Here is a 20,657-nt window from a genome sequence, read left to right as displayed (position 1 = left end):
TTCCCAGTTTTAATGAGGTAACCGTGCAACCTTAGCACGCTCTCAAAGCTATGTTTATAGGAAACGCTTTCCATTGTGTGTCTGTTACATCCCTTACAACTTGTAAATTTTTAGTACCTCATTGGAAAACTAGGTTAGCATATGAAACCTGTTCTGTCATTAGCCTTCAAGTATAAGCATATAATGGTTTTTCAGATGGCTTGATGGGCTAAAATGGAACAAAATTACTTCCTTGCATCCTGCAAGGCACACAACATTATGCCCCAAGTCAAGCTTATGTAGTGACCTGTGGCTGACAAGAAAAAAAATCCCATTTGTTTGATCTGTTTATGACTACATTCTTTAGAGTAAATAGCCTAGACTCTCTAAAGTATACAGAAATTAAAAATTTGATTAAAAAATAATTAGACTGCACAGCACCAACCCAGTATAGCCTACTAATTTGTTACCTAACTTTCAGCACTGTCTTACAAAGACTAGCATATGTACTTAGAGGGACCGGTAGGATAAGAGTGAGGAGAGGACAAGAAAGCCTGAAGCACTGAAGCCTGAGTGGCAGAAGAATCTAATAATTAATACAATTGAGTATTTGTAGAAATGTCAGTTGTTTAGATAATCCCTTCTATCTCCTCTACTTTGAATCAAAATGTTTTCTAAAAAACATCCCACCTCTTTGTAGAGCAAACAAGTTTTAGATCAAAAGGCTTATATATTGGAAATTTATTAGAATGTACAGGCTCGACTAGCTTGCAGTACCAACAACTGCTATCAAGTATTTCTCTACTATTTGCTACCCAAATTAACCTTTTCACAGCAGGAAACAATGTTCAAGTGTCCAAGAGATTCATCATAGGAAACAACCTACAGACAACTCCTCTGTATGCACCTGTAACCTAGGAAGACAGTATTAAGCAGACCTGACTGCACTTCATATTTCCTTTGTTTTTCAGATGAGGGTGCACTTGTATTGACCCTGCAAGACAACAACATTTTAATACTCAGAAAGCAGGTGGAAAGAATGAGCAACTTGAAAGCTCTACATCTTATCTTTTGTTAAAATGGCATTTCACCTGCTATTAGCACTAATTATTTTCAAATGCCCATGACAGACTGGATTTTGGGGAGGGACAGAGCTCAGACCTAATAGTAAAGATAAGCAAACCTGTTCATTTTTATCTGGAAGTGAAAGGCTCATTTTCACATCAGCCTTCATTCGTCGCAGCAAGTAGGGGTTTATGGTATCCCGTAACACACAGGCACATTTGTATGCAGTTTTTACCTGAAGGAGGAAGAAAAAGCAAAAATTTGATTTTGGTTCTTGCTATTAATTTTAGCAACAAGAAAAATTCCATAGTAAGTAATAGAAAAATCATAATCAAATGAGAAGGTTTATGATTTATGTGGATCTACAGATACATATTCAACACATGAATAGCAATAAAATTCATGTTAGCAACAATAACTTTGAATAAGTCAGTCTTCCTCAGATACTACTATTTATCTTCCCTAATTTAGTGAAATTAAAAAGAGACCAGAAATGAGAGATTTCTTTTAGAAATCTTCAGTTTAAGAAGTGATTATAAACTTCCACAGAACCAAAATTCAGATGAAAACCTGCTAATACATACACTGAAGATCAAAAAAGAAGCCTGCAGCAGTGGTGGTTACTAGACAATAAGTGAAGATTAGTGTCCGCTTGAGACTATTAAAAAAAAAAAAAAAATCGGTACAAGAAAATCCCTATGATCACAGAAATGAAAGGTCACCCTGGCTTTAAATGGAGCATATGGTTCTATAATGGGTAATGGATGTGTGAGATGGGTATTAACTGTACATAATGGCTAAAAAGACCCTCATTTCTCTTAAAGCAAAGCAAAGAATATAATAAATTATTGATATGTAAAAAATGCTGCCCAATTTAGTAAATCACTAAGCTTTAAACAAGGGAAGTACTTAAACTCTAAAAGAAAATAAAACTTTAGAAATGCATGTGTGCAAAATACTACAAAAAATATTTAAAAGGACACAAGTTTATTATAGCATTTACATTAAACTTAGCTTGCAGATTATTATGCAGACAATTTATCATCTAATTTGAAAAATGTTTAAGAAGTCATAAATACTGAGAACCACAACTACCTACAGACATGCTTATAACACAACTATAACAGACATACTTACTCAAAATAATATTCCAAATAATTTTTGCTTTCAAAATTAAACAGTATATCTACTTTCAGACTTCCAATACCTAGTTTAGCTTCTTTAAAATTAAAATGTTTTTCCATTTGGATTTAAGGATTCCTCTATTGCATAATTTGCTGAAGCTTGATATCAAACAGGGAAGTTCTACTTAAATACATCAAAATATGAGATGAGTCTACTCTCACCCTGACTTGCTTATCCAACTGGCTTTATATCAAAGAATAATTCTAATGATTTAAACTTTAGGCTTTTGACAAAACACTGTGTATAAGCTACGCCCCTTTATAAATGAAACGGTCCCATTTAGTGGAACAGTGCTTTTCACACATGCAGCAGAAAACCACACACGCAACTCTCTTTTGCATTCCTGCCTAGAACATGTTGTATGAGGTACATTTAAAAATCAGTTTTGAAAGAGCATAACAGTTTCCGTCAAGCAAAGTGAGACTTTTGAAGCATTTACCTGGACAGGGGAAGCATTGGAATATCCTCCCATGGTTATAGGAACAGAAAATTGCTCCATGAACACAGGTAGTGTTCCCAGTTTCCCTGGGAATATAAAGTCAAAGAGGGACCACAGCTCCTTTAGATTATTTTGCATAGGGGAGCCAGACAAGATGAGTCGATGGGGCGTCCGGAACTATTAATAAAAAACCAAAACCACAAGAATTACTTTCAGGGTTCGTGGTGTAACCTGCCTGCTGCCTCAGAGCATATTCACCATCAATGAATTCTCTTTTTAAAATATGTGGCCTCTGTATACCTGAAATGAACATCTTTCTCCAATATAATTTCCATAAACTGTTAGGAAAAAAAAAAAAGAAAACCAGCAATCTGACGTTCATCTCTAGTGGTAAATTGCTACACAATAACATTTCTGATTTTTTTGTTTACCATACTTCTGGAAATTTACTAATGCAAATTTAATTTTGTAAATTAAATACTCAAATATAGACCATTGTGATTTAAGCTTTTATTCTTTATTAATGGTCAAATGTGCATTTTTATAATAAATACGGGCTACTAGATTTTGCAGCCCCCCTCCCCCTCAGCCCTTAAGTTGTCCATTTATTTGTTGTAAAGTACCTGCTTGCATGCAAGTGTGACTGCGGCATTTGGATTTCGGATTTTGTGACCCTCATCCAGAATCACATAATGCCAGTCATAGCTGTGGATGTTATCCTGCATCAGTCGAACGTATGAATAAGACGTAATTAAAATTCCATGGCATGAAGCAATTTCACGAATTAGTTTCATCTAAAAGAAAAAGATGCCTGCTGTCAGTAACAGTGAGACAGAAAACTCAAGACTTAGTCAACTACAGGTTTGCTGTCCAAAGTATGAACAGAAAGTTTTGAAAAAGCAGATATATCATTTCCTTTGCAAAGAAAGTAAGTACAGGCAAGACTTTGATTATATGATTCTTAGCTCATCTGTGACAGAATGAAGCACTTGAATACCATGGTGTGACAGATCAGAATTTGATCTGAAGCCTGGTCAGAAGGAAACACTTATTTTTTTAAGAGGCAACTTTGAATTTTATTAAAGTAATTGGTTTCTTCAAGTTCTTCTATATCCACAAACCCCGGTGTGTACTGCATGCAAGATATAGAATGCTAGAGGAAAATTAAACAAGTGAAAAATAAAAAAAACTCACAAAAATCTAGGTAATCCTAAATTCTATGCGACCTTTCTCAATAACAGGACTAATATATCTGTTATTAATCTTCAAATTTTGTTGCTCCTGTGTAAGTTATATCCTTTCCGTACATTTTTACTAGGCTTCATAACTGTAAATTATGTAGGGCAGGGACAGCCTGTATCACTTTCCACAGCATCCACAGTACTCAAGACTCATCTTTCCTGCATTTGTCCTCCACATATAAATCTAGAAGATTTAAACAGAAGATCATGCGCTGGGAGACAATTCTGGATGAAGCATCATAATCCATGTAGAAGAAAAAAAGTAGAATCATCACAGAATTTACTAAAGGAGAGAGAGAACTCTTGTTACTAGAAGAACCCTTAAGAAAAAACAAAACACCACCCCCCAAATCAAACCAAAACAAAAGGGAAAAGTCCATCTCAAAGACTCAGATAATGTTAATAGTCTACGATCTCCTACTGTAAAATTTCTTGCTCAGAGACATACCCTGAGATTCCAAAAGCAATTCTGCATTTAACTTTCTGATTATCATCTCCTGAAAATAACATGACATGTTATATATTATTGACATCATGATTCTCTAGAGAATATGTAATCTTTAGAACCATTTGTATCATGGAGTAGGATTTCTGGGCAGGTATAGACACACAAAGCTTAATTCTACGTGGTATATTGCCCATAGTCTGCGACTGTGTCCTGGAGTCTCAGCAACGGCCAGTCATAGAATAGTGTAGACATCTTTACCCGAACACTTAAGACAAATCATCTCGGGCGATTTCAAATTAAAAGCTTGTAAAATATGTAACCTCTCCTAGTTTTTGCAATTAATAGGGTATGTCTGCAATTAGCCTGACTTACAGAACGCTACACTGTTGTCATTAAAAGATGTTTTGTGAAAGTGCTGCTGTTATTATGGAGGCTCAAGAGACCAATCCCTCCTAGAGGGCAAACAGTGGACTAGCAGAAAACAACAGCCATAAATCACATTGTCAGGTAGTAGAGAGAACAGAAGTGAAACACAGGCACATGAAGGCCATTCACTGTAAACACACCACAGCAGAATCCTAGTCAGGATTTACCGAACCTGTAATTAATTAAAGTTTCCTTCAAGCTAAATTTTTAATAAACAAGTATTTGTGCTGACAATGAAGAAATGCTGCAACACAATTTTATCAACTCACACTACAACACATCGACTCTCTTTTTACTGCACTGGGTACTTTCTTAGAGGTTTAATTTTAGTTGCAGATCTTGGAATAATTTTAAGTATTTTAAAACATAACAGAATTAATATTGGATACACACTGCTTTGAGGCTGTGGCATTTCAGAATTTATGCTATTTTATCATGTATTCTTTAATTCACAATTGCTGTTTGGTTAGATTCAAGTATGGGGTTTTTTCCTCCCCTCAGGAAATACAATTTAATGAAGTGCTTCAGGGCATACACTGTTAAATTAAAAAAAAAAAAAAACAAAACCAAACCCAACCAAATTAACAAACCTGCTTAAAAGAAACAGATCTTACTAATGCCAAAAGAACACAGCAGTTATCTTGCTTTGAAATTCTGAAGTCTGGCCTTTAAAGGATACTAATGAATAGAGGACCTTGTGAACAGAGAGTAATTCTGATCATGTAGTTCTGTTCAGCATGGTATTTCACGCTTTTACAATTCAAGGACAGTATTTCCTCCTAACTTAGGGTGGTAAGTTGATTCTGTTGCCTTGTCTTCACTGGGACAAAGATCAAACAAAACGTTTATGATTTATTCGAAGGATGCACCTCTAAGTAAATATTTTTTTTCCTGTTGGTACCTTGCTGTAGCTACAAGTTTGTTTCTGAACCTACAAAAATCAGAACAATTTTTCTGACAGATGCTTACAGAAAATAAGGTTTGTCTTTTTTTTAGCATAAAGTAGTCTTTTAAAAATATTTAAGAGGACTTGAACTCTTCTTTAATATTATCTATTAAAAATGGTAATTTTCATTAACAGAAATGGGTATGTTAAGACTGAACTTAAAGAACTAGACCAGTGGTAACTATGAAATTCTCTAAACATTCAGATACCTTTAAGGCAAGTGTGAATATACAGAGATAGTATCTAGTCACTTATACCATCACCATTCTCATAACCAAACATTAAGCCCAGAGATCCATAAATTCAACCTATAAAACCTCTATTATTTCCCTGCCCACATCAAAAGAATTTAAATGGCACCATGAAGAGGCTTCAAAAGAACACATTACAATGTTTAATAATGTAAAAGTTGCAATAAAAAGAGCTAAAGCACTTACTGTCTATTTAACAAGAATGCTACTTCTTCTGGCCTGGTACCAAGTTTATCCAAGGTTGGTCCTTAACTCAGAAATTGAGCTTTTGGCAAAATCAGAGGCACCATATGTAGTCATGCCAATACCTGTAACCTCTGTGGCTTATTTTCTTTACACGTAGATTGTGTACTTTACTGTGCAGGAAGAAGATCTAAAATCTTCAGTGTCCAAAGTCAAACCGATGATTCCACAGGTGCAAGCATCACGAATTGACAATGACTTTTGACGGGATGCAGTGTGTCCAGCATTTGACCAGAACAAGCGAGTGTAAAGTTATGGCTTTACAAATGGCATGCAATTACCACCAGAAAGAATTGTTTAGCTTAGTGACACCCGTTCTAAAGATCAAGAAATTGAAAGTTCAGCCTTGATCTTAAAAGAACTTCTTCCAGGTGCAATATGTTAAACTAAGATAACTAAAGTCAATGTTGCTCTTATATTCTATGATTTACAAATGCTCATGTACCATCAGAAGTTCTGAAACAAGAGGACAAGCTCTGTGTACAGAAAGCTTTTTCCTACACTTAACAGAGCTTTATTCATCTTACTTTCTGTTCTCTACTATAAATAAAACAGTATTTATAATACATTACATTAAATTTACTTCTTCATTTTCTCTCATCCTTAAGAGGTCTCAGAGCACTTGATATTTATCAGTCACTTCAAGCTACATCAGATATGAGTGTAAACCATATTAGGAGGTTAACAGCGTAAGACAACGCCACAGGACAGACATAGCCACAAATGCTGTACCTTGTTCAAACTGAAAGCTGACTTCACAAGGAGTAGACTACTACTTACATCTGGTTCTTCCTCCTCCTTCCAACTTATGCATATTTATCATCACAGAAGAACCAAATGATCTTCTGTGATTAATAATAAAAACCCAACAAGTTTCATATTTCACCCAAATGCCTTAAACTAGCTCCAAAGTCTTGGAAATGCATTCAACTTGCTATTGTGCCTTCCTTCCATTATCTAAAATACCAATCTACCTTCCCTTGTGGATAGCTGAAGGCCTTCAAACTATGTCATATTTCAAGGAGTGAAACTGGAACTATACACTTCTCTCCCTTACTGACAAAATTGTCCACCACCGTTATTTGAGCAAAGAAATGAAGCAGTCTCTCTTTTGAAGCATCACACATTCTAAAAGCTTACACCAATACTACAGTACCTATGTAGAACGCCTCGGTGACTCAACTGAAACAGGCTGAGCAGATCCGCAGCCAATCTGGTGGTCACAATTCAGGCTTTATTTCATACTGTTATTGTGGCAAATGCTAAAGTTGCTTGCAAAGAAAATCAAAACAGACTGAGAAGAGAGGATATGCCAAGGTAATGATTGGTGAGCCTTTCACTTACCACACTGCTCAGAAGTTCTTTTGCAACACTAAAGAACTGTCACTAATGGAAAAGATGTGCAAGGTATAGTCTAGTATCAATTTATGATATAACAAGCAGAGTAGATGTCTTTCCCACTCTTCTCTGTCAAGCAAATACTTTTGTGGGTAAGTCTAAGGAACTGGAAGGATCTTGCATTGATGCTAGGGTACCTCAGAAGGTACAACAGAAAACACCTATTCATAAAAGCACATATTTTCACCAGTGCTGAAAGATTTAGTATTCGTCAATATTTCAGGAGTCCTGACAATGTTGTGGCAGTAATTATGCAAATCCATCTCAACTAAAAGATCAACTTAAGTTTTACCGAATCAAACTCCAGCTGTTATCTCTTTCTGCTAAGAAACAGTCTTGCCTTATGGGACACCTGTCATTGCTTAATTCTCTTTCTCCAGTTTTCTTTCGTTAGTTTTAAGATTAACCTTTCTCTGCTCCTTAGCAATCATTTGTCCCTCTTTCACAGACCTGTACAGAACAAGCTGGAATACTCTCCTTTACCATGAACAACCTGTTGGCCAACTACTGCAGGATAATGCATTCTTCAAAACCACTAAGATATTCACTGTCTGATGCCCAGTTAATCTGGGTGACAATTATGGCCTCCTCCCAGTCAAGATCATTCTAACCTCTGTTAGTGCAGAGGCTGAAGTGACCTTTCTTACTACAAAGTAGGTAACAATTTTCAGTTCCTCAATCCTGTTTCTTTGCAAGTTAGCTGTCCAGCACAAAACACTTCTCATTTTCTTCACGATAGACCATAATACAATAACAGAACACCAGGTGAACCCTGGAATTGTCAGTTTAATTCCAAACAGGTCTGTGCAACATCGAGAACATGGGTGCACAGCAATTTGGCTTTTGGCCGTGTAAAATTAATCTCAGTCAAAGAACAAACATGTGTTCTTACACAATCTAACCACAATTTTCTTATTTATTTCTAAAATAAATTTTTTTATTTATTTTATTAAATTTATTTCTTATGCCAGAGCATAAGGCCAGAATGGTCCCTCGATGAGTATTATAAAGTTGACACAAGCGGAAGATGCAATCAGATCAGCACTAACATACTCATAGAAAGAATGCATATTGAAAAGAAATTATAGGCAGGATTATTACCTGGCCTGTATTTTCTGTGATATATTTTCAGTGTTCAAGTGTTATTTATACTAATACATTATCAGTAAACTTTTCTTGCAGGTCTAAAGAAAACCAGAATCGGAAAACTTTTTTTGTTTTGGTTTGTTTTCTTCTTGTTGTTTTGTTTATTTGTTAATTTATTTATTTTTAATTTTACATTACTCACAACCTTGCTCTTTCCTAACTAAGAGGCATCTTGGAAAAAGAAGTGCATGAGGTGAAGACCACATCAGTACTGACACTTGTTTAAACACTTGTTTAAAGCATGTGGCAGCTCTCAGAAGATGTGGCATTAGGGTAGAATTAGAGAACCGAACCTTTCCAAAGTGATCATATAGTAACCAGAATCCTTAATTTTTATTTGTTGAGTAGGAATCTGGGGAGGATAATGGGAAAATGAAGTCCTGAAAACCTCACTATTCCTGCAGGTGGAAAAATTTAAGCCAGTCTGTCAATTGCATTAATTAACAAATAGCACAAAATAAGCACACACAATTTAATTTAGGAAGACATGCGAGCATGTTATTGAGGTCAACAGACTTTTAGGGCTTGAAAGCATACCAAGTTAATTGAACAACAGGAAGCTATTAGCACATTAGAGAGTGCTATTCCTTTTTTGCCATGTACTGTAACTGCATCAATTACCTCAGAATACGTTTAATCAAGTGCAATTAAGCACCATATCATTTTAATGTCATTACAAGAAATTCAATAAATATTTAAAGAGAAATTTAAAAATGCTCTGATGAACCCTGAAATCCTTTTAGGCACCTGAAATAAGACCAAGGGAAAACAAAAATCTAAGTTTTCTTTTTTTGTTTCTGCAATGTACCAAGGATTGAAACTTCAGACAAGTCAGGCTTATCCACTTAAGAAACAGAATAAGAACATACATATTTAAGAGAGTGGCTAAGAAAATTAAGAGAGAAAAGGCACTGCCTGAAAAAAAAGAAAGCCAACAAAGTAACACTGTCATTAAAGAGACTACCTGATATCACCCAACGCACTGGTCAACTGAAGAGAAATGGCCTGTGTAAGCAAAGCGTATTAAATATTAAATCAATGACATTATGATGCACAAAAGCGCAAGGAAAGAATTCACCAGTACCAGAAGCATATATCTAGTGTACAGGAAGTCTAGCCATGAATTTCTAGCATGGACTACAATACAAGCAAAGCTCAAGCAAGAAACCCGTTAGTATGTGTGATTTGTTCAGGCCACCCTAGTCCATACCATAACATAAACGTACTCTGTGTTACCTCCTTTTTGTCCAGTTTCCTAACAAATCTATACAAAACAGTGTTTTAGAAGAACAGAAAGTTCAGTCACAGAAAGAGCACAGACTTGCACAGAAACATTCAGGAACAAAGAACTACCTTTTGGTCAGTGTAAGAACCAGTTTCATGGAGAATGGCAACTCTAAATGGAGGCCACCAAGTGTGGAACTCTTTTACCCACTGGTGCATCACAGTAGCCGGACAAACAATCACTGTTGGACCCAATCCTTGGTACCTAAAAAGCAGTAGTAAAGAAAAAAAACCAACTTTAACATGAAATAAAGACTTCATGTTAAGGGACTCACTAAAGTACACACACTAAAATGACACAATTCATAGTTCAAGTGCAATATGAGAGCTATGTAAATAAACTGGCACTTCATTTTTCTGGAATTCTGCTTTTTAAAGGAAGATGAAAGGTGTACTGCCATAAGACCTTATCCACTGAACAGTCAGCAAATGCATCTATCAAGATAAACACAGAAATAAAAAAGCCCAAACAATAAGGCATAAGGGAACTTCCTCCTGTGGTAATACAAATCAGGTCTAAGTGACTGCTGTTGCTGTAAGAGAAAAGGTATCATTAACAAACAACTATTTTATTACTTCTATTAAAAAGAATACGTAGCTAGAGTCTCACAAATGGACTTACACACAGGTGTTCTGCTTCATGTTGGTAATATACTGTACTATTATCATCACAATTTACAAATAAGACAAGGACTCTAAAGCAGCAGAATGCATCATCCATGGAAGCTGGGGTCTGAGCAGGCCTTAAATTGTCTCATAATTTTCTTATTCATAATCATATGATTGCTTCTGAGAACTACTGAGGAAATTTGAAACTAAAGTCTTTCTGTATGTTAAATTCAGAGCTACTCATAACCTTAAGAAAAGAAAAATCTCTCATACAACAGCCAAACAAGAAATACTACCATCACAAACAAATACTAAAAATAATCTAGGAAATACACTAAGTGATGGTTACTAGTAGTTATTTATCAAATATATTTGCTCTTCATAAAACAGAACAAAGTGAGTTTGCAAAGGCAACAACTACAATTGTCACATACTGATCTGTGTCTGCCTGACTATGTGCTATCCAAATGGTAATAAGTAAAGAATTCAAAAGATCACAGTGTACATTTAAGATCACATGTATATAGCAATAAGGATTTCCCAAACACCAGGAATACCCCACTTTAAAAAAACTGTTAATGTCTCCAAAAATTGCTCACATAAAGAAATAATATTTTTTTTTATTAAAAGCTTAAACATACTCAGAATGACAACCTGGTTGTTGCTTCTTTCTTTCATTATGAAAAAATATTGTATAACAACCTTACATAGTCTAATTAAAAAACTCCCAGCAATCCAAAGGGAAATTAGAAGCTGGAGATGCAAAAATTAGCTTCAACTATGCTACAAATCCAAATAATCACTCTTAAAAATATCTACAGCAAAAGAGCCAACTTTTCCCAAAATGTATCTAACTCTTCATGGGTAGCTAAAAATTACTCGTTTATTCCACTGGTCTGTATCAAACAAATTCACACGCTACATTTCTCCAGTTCCTCCCTCTTCTCCCCAGCTTACACAAAGAGTTCACACTTCCTTTTGTCAATTTTTAGAAAATTCACTCCCCCTCCACTTGTTTAACAAGTCTTCTGGCTGGAAGACATTGAAGCACACTGACAACACAACTATGTCCACTCCTAATGCCTGCTTCTCAGCCAGGCTGCCCAGGACATCTGCTACTTACTAGACTACACGGCTTTCAGACAGAAGCCCGCTAGCTGGTCTTACTGCCTTCCTAGTTCAGAGCACAGCTGGGGAAAGTACTAGACTATGCAAAGATGAAGTTGTTTAGACTCTCTGCCTTACAGGACACAAGCAAAATGAGAGTAAGTCTCACAAAAAATTAAACTTTGTTTCCTCCCATGAAATTTCTATGATGATGGACTTAATGACATGCAGCAGCCAAAAAATGAAACTGAACCCACAACCTTACATCCAGAAAGCACACTGCAACTTCGGTGTGCAACTGTATATTGGCCTTTTCAAAGTTTTAATGTAGTTTCACTGCAATATCTTAGATCTTAAGCTGTAACAATACCAAGAGATGTTCGTGAAGGATTTCCATCAACTCAGTGGTCCTCCACCTGGGGCAGGGAATACACTTACACAAAAAAAATCTGTACAGTAGCATCCTTAAATCAGGTAGCCATATCAAACTAAATCAACTGGCTTGAGTGATGCAAGACATGGAGTTTTTAATAAAATGGTTACTGTAAGAAGCAACTGGAGAAAAGACAGCAATATTGTATTTTCAAAGTACTATTTTACAATTCATGTACATGCTGAACATTATTTAAATATGCCTCTATGTAAAGCTAATTATTTTTGTTTAGTATAGTGCTATGATATTTGCTTAATTGCATGTAGTAATTTACATCAGATAAACAGGCCAACAAAAGCAGAAAAATCAAGTATTATTCATGCGTGCATTTGTAAATCCAAGAACACCAACAAGGATATTTTCCGGTAATTTCACCTATGAAGAAGGAATTTTAAGGCACAGTTCAGTTACAAAAAAAGCATAATGATCTTGTGAGAAAGGCCACTCACACTGACATAGTTTTGAAAAGCAAGAACAAAATAGCGGATGGAAATTCCGCTGTATAAGTTACTGTTTTTACTATTGCTACTATATTTTTGGCATGGATAATTCTGCCTATCAAAAACTCTAACTTTTGTTGCAACTCATCTTGCTGCTTCCTGTAAAGCATTTACCTGGTGGCTTGCCAGAAAAAATATTTTAATGTAAAATTTAATAAATGGAACTAACGGTATTACATCTAATTTAAAATTCCATATTGTGTAAACTATTGATATTAATGTAATTGAGTTTGTAAACAATCCATTTGTGGAAGCTAACCTTAGACACTGTATTGACCCAAAATATCTAGTGTGGCTCATCTGCAAAATGAAGCATCAATGCCTGGAATTCATTAAAAGCGTTACATGTTTAATTTTTCCTGCCCTACAGCTCCATTGTCTCGTAAAATTTTTCCTTTGATGTCCCCCACTAAAAGAATTAAAGGAATATTGTAATTGAAATGTCATTAATAATTCACAGGACCCTCCTCCACCAGCAATACATCTGATGAAATATTAATTGAGCTCCACAGACTGACAGTCTGCAGAGGAGCACTTGCCTGTAATTTGAACCACGAGTCCTGATCTTGCTGTAGCTCAGACCTGCCAAGAAGGCAATTATCTGGATGGTCTTGCCCAATCCCATCTCATCTCCCAGAATTCCTCCTGCCTGCTGGCAGTGCAATTCCCAGAGCCACCTAACACCTGTCTGCTGGTACCTAAAACAAGAAAAAAGAAGGCAGCAAATGTTTGATAATACAGATCATAACAGTGCGTACTCATGAATTAATCATTTGGCAAGGTTCTTATACTGGTTAGTAACATGCTGGATGGGTGTTTTACATGAATGCTGTATTTACTAGGTCATACATTTTTGATGCACTCAGACACTGCATGTGACTTTTATTCTTTACGCAACACTAAAACATTTCTAATTAAACTGATAGTCTTGATAATTAGAGGGTATTTTATTTCATGTATATTTTAAGTGTTAAAAGCAACCTGGAAAGCTACTCTAACGAAGTATGATATCTTCTGAAAAGACAATGTGTAAGGGTCTAGTAAATGATATCATTTGGAACGTATACCTTGAACTGAAGGAAAAGCTTGACTTGTAAGAAATACAGCTTTTATACTCCACTGTGAAAACTGCTCGCATCTGCCAACGCATGCTTTCTTTTTACAGAAATTCATTTAATGACATTTAGTGTCTTTCCATGAAGAAAAAAGCCAACAAGGCAAAATATTTTGGAAGACATAACAATAGAAACTATTCCAGTGAATGGGATGCAACACAGCATTACTATGTGAGAGTATCAGCGCAGTTTCTACTCCCAGTCATTCACTGGAAATTGTATAAGCAACAATGTAAAATACGTTCCAATTAAAAGCAGCAGACTAGAAAGCAAGACTTAAAATGGTAAAATAAAAAAGTGGAGATAAGATGTTGGGCTGAGAATCACCTCAGGGTATGCTTTTTTTATAATGATATGAAATAGTGAGACCAGTAGGAATAGAACACCACCTGGCTGGGTTAAATTGAAAACAGAATAGAAAGAAATGAAGAAATATTTAAATTGCAATAAAAAAGTAAAATACACATTTCAGCACTTCTGTGCTTGTAACTCAGAGGAAGATCAAGGTTACTGATATTTTCTTTTTGATGGCATGCATTCCTGGAGTGCAGAGCACAGCAAAGAGCAACACATTTTCTTTCTTTTATTTTTTTTGTCTTTTGTAAAAGATGGATTTTTCATTTTAAGGCATTGTCTTGTGTGCATTTCAAAATCCCATTTCATTCTTTGAACGAACAATATTTAGCACTACTGACAGCTAATGACATTAGTGTCTAAGAAGTACTATTAAAATCAATTTACGGAGGGTTCTATATGGATTTTGAGAATGCTAAACAGAGAATATGGCTTGAATAGTTAGAAAAAGATGATGAAAGAACAAAACTAATGGTTCAAAAATCATACTATCTGGTGTCTCAAATGCATCACCCCAAAAAGCCCTCAACCCCCCACTTTTATTAGAAATTGCTGCATTTTTAAGGTGAATTAATCTAAAACCAACTATGAAATGGCTTGCAGGATTAGCTATAATTGGGTTAAGATACTACCATTACTACATTTTATGGAGACAAAATATTTTCTGACGGAAATATTAAAGAATTGGAGAGAACCCAAATTCCAGCCAGAAGCTGCTCCCCTAGACTAATGTCCAGCAGGTCTCTTCAGAAGACAACCATTCAAGAACTTCCTGATGTTATTTTGTATTATTACTTAGGATCACATTCAGTGCCTAAAAGCTAGCTGTGTTCATAAGCATCTTCTCCCTCTCTGCCCTTCTCCTGAGAAACTTTCACAGTCGAGAATTAAGTTTGTGAAAAAACCAACCTGTTCTCAGCTTATCTAAAAATGGAAAAGATGCAGGTGCTTTCTTTGTATAATCATATAAACATACAATAATTGTAACTATGCAAAATTTAAAGTTCTCAGCCTCCCCTATTTTTTATGGTTAGATACAGAGAATCAATTATCTTTAATCATACGCTTGCACTGCACCAATTTTTATGTTTGATTTTTTTTTTTTTTACTTCAAAAACACTGTAGAAGTAAAATAAAAATGTTGCCTGGTCTACCAAAACAGTTATGTTCACACGAGCAATCATGCTGTGATGCATCCTCCCAAATTCACCACAGTAGCTAGCAGGGTTTAGCTGCATTGTTGCTGAAGCAAACTTGCATTTCAGACCAGTAGGAGAAATCACACACTGAAAGCAAATACTGAAGAAACACGGTTTCTTGTTTACACAGACAGCATTCTCTCAGGCTAAGTGCAGAAGTGCAGATAGTATATGGCAATGTTTGTAAGTCTTGCTCGCTATGTTTGATTCCAGAGCAGCACCAATGGCGTTCTTGCAGAACGTTCCTCAAAGCAGACAAGTATAAATGGAAGAAACAGACTATCCAATTTAACAGGCTTACCAAAGAAACAGCTTAAGGGCCTACTTTTTCTGTTGCAAGCTAATTTCTTTGGAATTCAATTCCATGGTGCAGAAAGATCACTTACAGTACACTGCTATACACCTCCTTGGGTCAATACACTTCCATGTTTTGTACTAAACTTGCTCAGAACTCAAAGTTTAATGCCTATTGACTATGGGCCTTCCTACATTGGAGATATCAGCATTTAAGTTACAAGGCAGACGAACCATTCGACTCAATTGATCTTTCTAACCACTCAGGAAGTTTTGCCAACTGACTCATGCTTGCAGGGATACCCTTCATTAGGGAGGCTGATATCACTAAGATTAATTTTTAGATGTCTGCCTTATTTCAATTCCCTTTGAGTTGCTCAGACCACACATCCGTTCTCAGGATGATTACTCCTGCAGTACCTTTGCATAAACAACTGGAGACCACATATTGGCTGTGTAACCATCCTGGCAACCAAGTCATTAATTCAATTCCATTTCAGAGCTAGTGCATTTCTTCTGAGGAACTAAGGACAACAGCAATAACTTCTTTGAGGTTAAGACTAAATGGTCCTGTTGGAAGGGATACCATGCATGCCTGTTATAAAACAGTGCTTTCTATCACACTAATTATAAGATTTTAGAGTCAGCTTTTGAAAAAGATGACGTTTTTCCTGCGGTGCAAAATGCTGCCAACAAAAACGAATTCAAGCCTCTTATGCATGAAAGTTAGGAAGAGACTATCGAATGAAGTTAACTTGTCAACTGTTAGCTTGTTTGGGATGACTTTTCATAAACAGCTTTTTGAGATGAAAGTGAAAGTGTTACTGGGCACCATCGTCTCAAAAAAAAACAAATTGGAAAGCATTCATATCAAAATCTGTAATCCAGCATTAAATAACTAAAGAAAGACTTGTAGAGTGTTTCCCATCTACTAAAGTTCAGAATGCACCCTCCATATTTTAAAACTTTACTGGGCAAAATGTTCAAGACTATTTAATAATATGTATTATAAGTAGTTACTTTGAGCAGTTATTTAAAGAAAAAGTTGTCTGTATGTTTTGCTGGCAGAAATTTTCATTCACTACACTGAATCACAGAAACTCCTACACTTCTGGTTTTCATTTAAAACAACTTGCCAACACCTTACTCTTCATAGTAACGTTATTCTGTCACTCCATACCTGAATTAAAAGCACTTAATGAAAGAAAGCATTTCTAAAAATAGACAAGGAAAGCTTCTCAAATTGTGGCTTAGCTAAAAAGCATTCACAATATTCACAGCAGCCAATCATCTGTATTTTCATGTAACTACATTTTGTGCCTGTAATAAATTTGTTTCTTTAAGGTTTGATCCTGGAGTATTTTTGAAAGAAATAATCCTACAGAAACAATGGAAGTAAAAGTTGAGGCATCACTCAGTGAAGTAGAAGTTACAGCAAAAGTCACGCAGAGATCACCATGACTGTTACTAATAGTATTATTAACAGCATACAGCAGCACAATATTCAAATAAAGTACACAATACATACTTAAAAAGCTTTTTGAAGAGAAATCCTGGTACTTTAAAACCCTCTTCAAATTCAGTATCACTTTCTTCAGAAAGATCCTCAGCTGTTTGATGCTCTTTGTCCTTCAAACATTCTTTTTGCCATTTCCTAGAATGACACAAGGAGTCAACATTCAATTACTGCATAGAAAAGATACTATATGCAAACTACACTGAATTTTCCATCAAGTAAAAACCCAACAGACTGTATTCTCCGATGTCATGATTTAAACAGTAATTCTATGGAGCAGAGAATTATGCATGTAAACACCTGCTCAAAATACATGACATGGTAAAAGGTGCATGCACTCCTGTCTATTTAGTAATAAGCCTTCAGAGTTTTACAGCTAGTCACAGTTTTGTATAGACAAACACTAATACGTTGGAATCAACAGTTAACATTATAAAAAAATCTGGCTACCTTAAGTTCCTAAACCTTCAAAACCAAATATCTTTTTTATATCAATAAAGCTTAGGTATTCCGAAGCTTTTATATTAATTTAGCCAAATACTTGAATAACCTCCTTCACCTAGAGAAAAATGCAGCAGCGTATAATCTTACGGAAGACTCAGAAGCATCACCGTCTTTGGGGTGATGTACTCTAAAACTGTTAATCAGTCTTAATGAGAATGAGGTTTTTTAGGCTTTGAAATAACTGTAATTTTTGGTCTGCAGCTTAATCTTATTTGGCATCTAGGCAGGTTAGAGAATTGCCTTTCTGTCCCATCATTCTCCCTTGTTTTGAAAAAATACTAAAGGATCTTCAACATCCAATGAAATTATGCGCTTGTGTTTCAGTGACCCAAACTCACCTACCTGCAGGAGTAAAGTACATGCTACAGCTTAGCTCTGCATATATTATACTAACGAATCAAGAGCACTTCACCGAATTTGAGTTTTGCTGGAATTCTCCCATGGAGGAGCCATTGATTGCAGGCACACTGAATGTGGTGCATAAACTGACAAATTTGCTACACAAACTGGCAAGCTATAGAACAGATGAAAAATATCCCTTATGTTACTGGTCTGGACGCAGTGCAAAAGCATCTCATAAAAAGGCTGAAGGCAACTGACAGTCTTAGAAGCATCTGAAAAGTAAAACACAAAGACCAAAACTGCTAAGTCCCAAAGAACTATTAATAGTAGAGATGGGATGAAGAGAAGCAAATGGAAAATCGAGGCAAAAAAAAGTAAGTCAAGCCACACAGCACTGAAATCTACTCTATTAAGTGATAAATACCCAAGTGAGATGCTGGAAAACGCATTTGTCCAGTCTTCTAACTGTACCTTGAAGAAACCCTGGGGAATAAACTCTAGAACACACCTGCAGAAACTGGATGGAGAAGGACTTAACAAGATCCAGCAGCTTTTCAGTATACCTCCAATTTCTGAATCACAAACACCACAGGTGATACAGGTGAGTGAATAGTCTGTCTCCCTACTGGTAATATTTTACCATTTATGCATTACACAAAAGCCTTCTTAAAGAGGCTTCGGTTGCCTCTTTAGCAGCAAAAAAATGGCAAGATAATGGATTAACAGAGTTCTAAAAAAATGAAACAAAACCTTTCCCCCGGCCCCCAACACACTTCATATGCTGGGAGAAAGGATTTCTGAAGTATTTAGATACATGAGAAAATTCACATTTTCCTCCTTTTTTAAAAAAAATTCCTAAAGTTATTCATCCTGATTTTTTTTTTCCTCTAAAGCTTTGCACTGCTTTTAAGTATTTCATGCTAAACTGCATTTGGAGGTTAACATGCAAACTATATTTTATTTCCAGCTTTGCTATGCACAATCTAGTATGCTTTAAGTTTATGGTCTGAACACCTTAGTTTTCAAACCCAGTAGCCCAATTTTATCCACATCAGGAAAAAGAGGCATAATCATAAAAACATTAGTTAGTTTCTGGCTCAAAGTTGACAATATTATCAGCTACGGCAACATAACTTAAACAATTTCATTATCTGGATTTACATCCTGATCTAACCAGCCAAAAGGAGGCAGACAGTGGACACTTAGAGTTTTTCTGCCCATAAGACAACTACCACCCCTGACATTTTGCACTTCCAACCTGGCAAACAAACTGGAAGATGCTATAAAACATCTTGAGCATTGCTACAAGTCTTTAAGAGTTCAGCTATGCTGCTATCCAGCTCAGTCATGTTCAGAGCAGACACGAATGGCACAACGTCATGTACAGTACTGTAATTCCTTTCAGGCTGGTGTCTTCTCCACTAGAGAAAAATCCTCTCAGTTAAAGTAATTTAAAATAAAATTTGATTCAAGTGTGGTATTTCAAACACATTAGAGAATAATAATAATAGTAACACCACCACCTCGAAGGTCTAAGTGTTCTCCTTTTATTTTTTTTTAACTGCATAAGCAGTTCTGGAGGCAATTAAACCAATGATGCCTGTCTTCCTAAGGACAATTCTCTCCATTCGCTGGAATAAAATAAGGTAAAAACAGTAAAAGAGATCCTTCTTGCTGTTAGGTCATTCAAAATAACCTTCCATGGGATCTGCAAACTCATAACAAGATTTAAGCTCAAGCTGTGTTTTCTCCAGTGACAGCATTAGGAGTTTTTCTTGTCTTCCTGACCACTTACTTCAGTGAAACTTGTTGAAACATCAACTTAAAGGATTTGTGTCTCTGGCAAATTTGTTTAAAAAAACCTGGGTTAGGAACAAGAGCACAGAGGAGTTCAACACTTCATACACAAACAACCCAATCATATACAATTTCTCATGAAAGAAAGCTAATTTTTCTAGGTATCTAGATCAGCTTTTCACCAGTATCTTTTAAGAAAATACTTACAGCCTGCCTTTATGGAACCAGTCACAAACTTGTAACTGTGGTATTGTTTTATTAAGTGAAAATAAACTCCATCTCCTCCAAATATACACAAGTTACAGTAACTGCCAAAAATAATTGCCCTGAAAAAATAAGACAACACAATACTAGACAGGTTTAGAAAGCCAGCTTCACTGGAATATATTTTGTTCCATTAAGTCAGTAAGTATTCAGAAGTGAAAAAACAGAGAGAGAAAAAGCAGCATATGCAGCAGGGAAAAAACAAGATGGACAAAGACAGTCCTTAGTTTTCTGATTAAAAACTGATGAGTTGCTCATATTTATAATTGGATGGTTCTTACCCATGATTTGAAATCATGTATTCATTTAAGTAGTAAAAAAGAACTTAGTAAAAATACATAGTGTCTGAGTTTTCCCAACTTTTATATATCTACCCTAAAACAGGAATGGAAATCTTTGTCTTAGACTCTGTTAAATGTTTGATTCAGAACGTTACATTCATGTTATGGAGTCTAGCAGGCAGACATGATATATTCTAAAGACATGGCATAAAAATGCTTTTATTTTTGTTCAGTACTACATTGTTGTGCTAACGGGCACAGATGGTCAGTTATTCTTCCGAGTTCCAGAAA

The 20,657-nt window shown here is 35.7% G+C and overlaps 1 protein-coding gene across 4 annotated transcripts in view; it reads right to left on the bottom strand.

The window, feature by feature from the left end:
- ERCC6 (ERCC excision repair 6, chromatin remodeling factor) overlaps window positions 1-20,657 on the bottom strand; it is a 46,384-nt gene that overhangs the window by 10,364 nt on the left and 15,363 nt on the right. For all 4 annotated transcript variants that reach the window (XM_054071783.1, XM_054071780.1, XM_054071782.1 and 1 more), the window contains exons 6-11: window positions 17,191-17,316; window positions 13,240-13,398; window positions 10,121-10,256; window positions 3,292-3,462; window positions 2,669-2,845; window positions 1,163-1,279 (exon numbers count right to left, since the gene is read on the bottom strand). In XM_054071783.1, the coding sequence (XP_053927758.1) occupies window positions 1,163-1,279; window positions 2,669-2,845; window positions 3,292-3,462; window positions 10,121-10,256; window positions 13,240-13,398; window positions 17,191-17,316 (886 nt within the window). The remainder of the gene's footprint in view (window positions 1-1,162; window positions 1,280-2,668; window positions 2,846-3,291; window positions 3,463-10,120; window positions 10,257-13,239; window positions 13,399-17,190; window positions 17,317-20,657) is intronic.

The sequence above is a fragment of the Cuculus canorus genome, chromosome 7 (assembly GCF_017976375.1).
Source record: "Cuculus canorus isolate bCucCan1 chromosome 7, bCucCan1.pri, whole genome shotgun sequence".
Lineage (NCBI taxonomy): Eukaryota > Metazoa > Chordata > Aves > Cuculiformes > Cuculidae > Cuculus > Cuculus canorus.
Note: the sequence above shows the minus strand (reverse complement) of the source record. Positions and strands in the feature narration are given on the sequence as shown.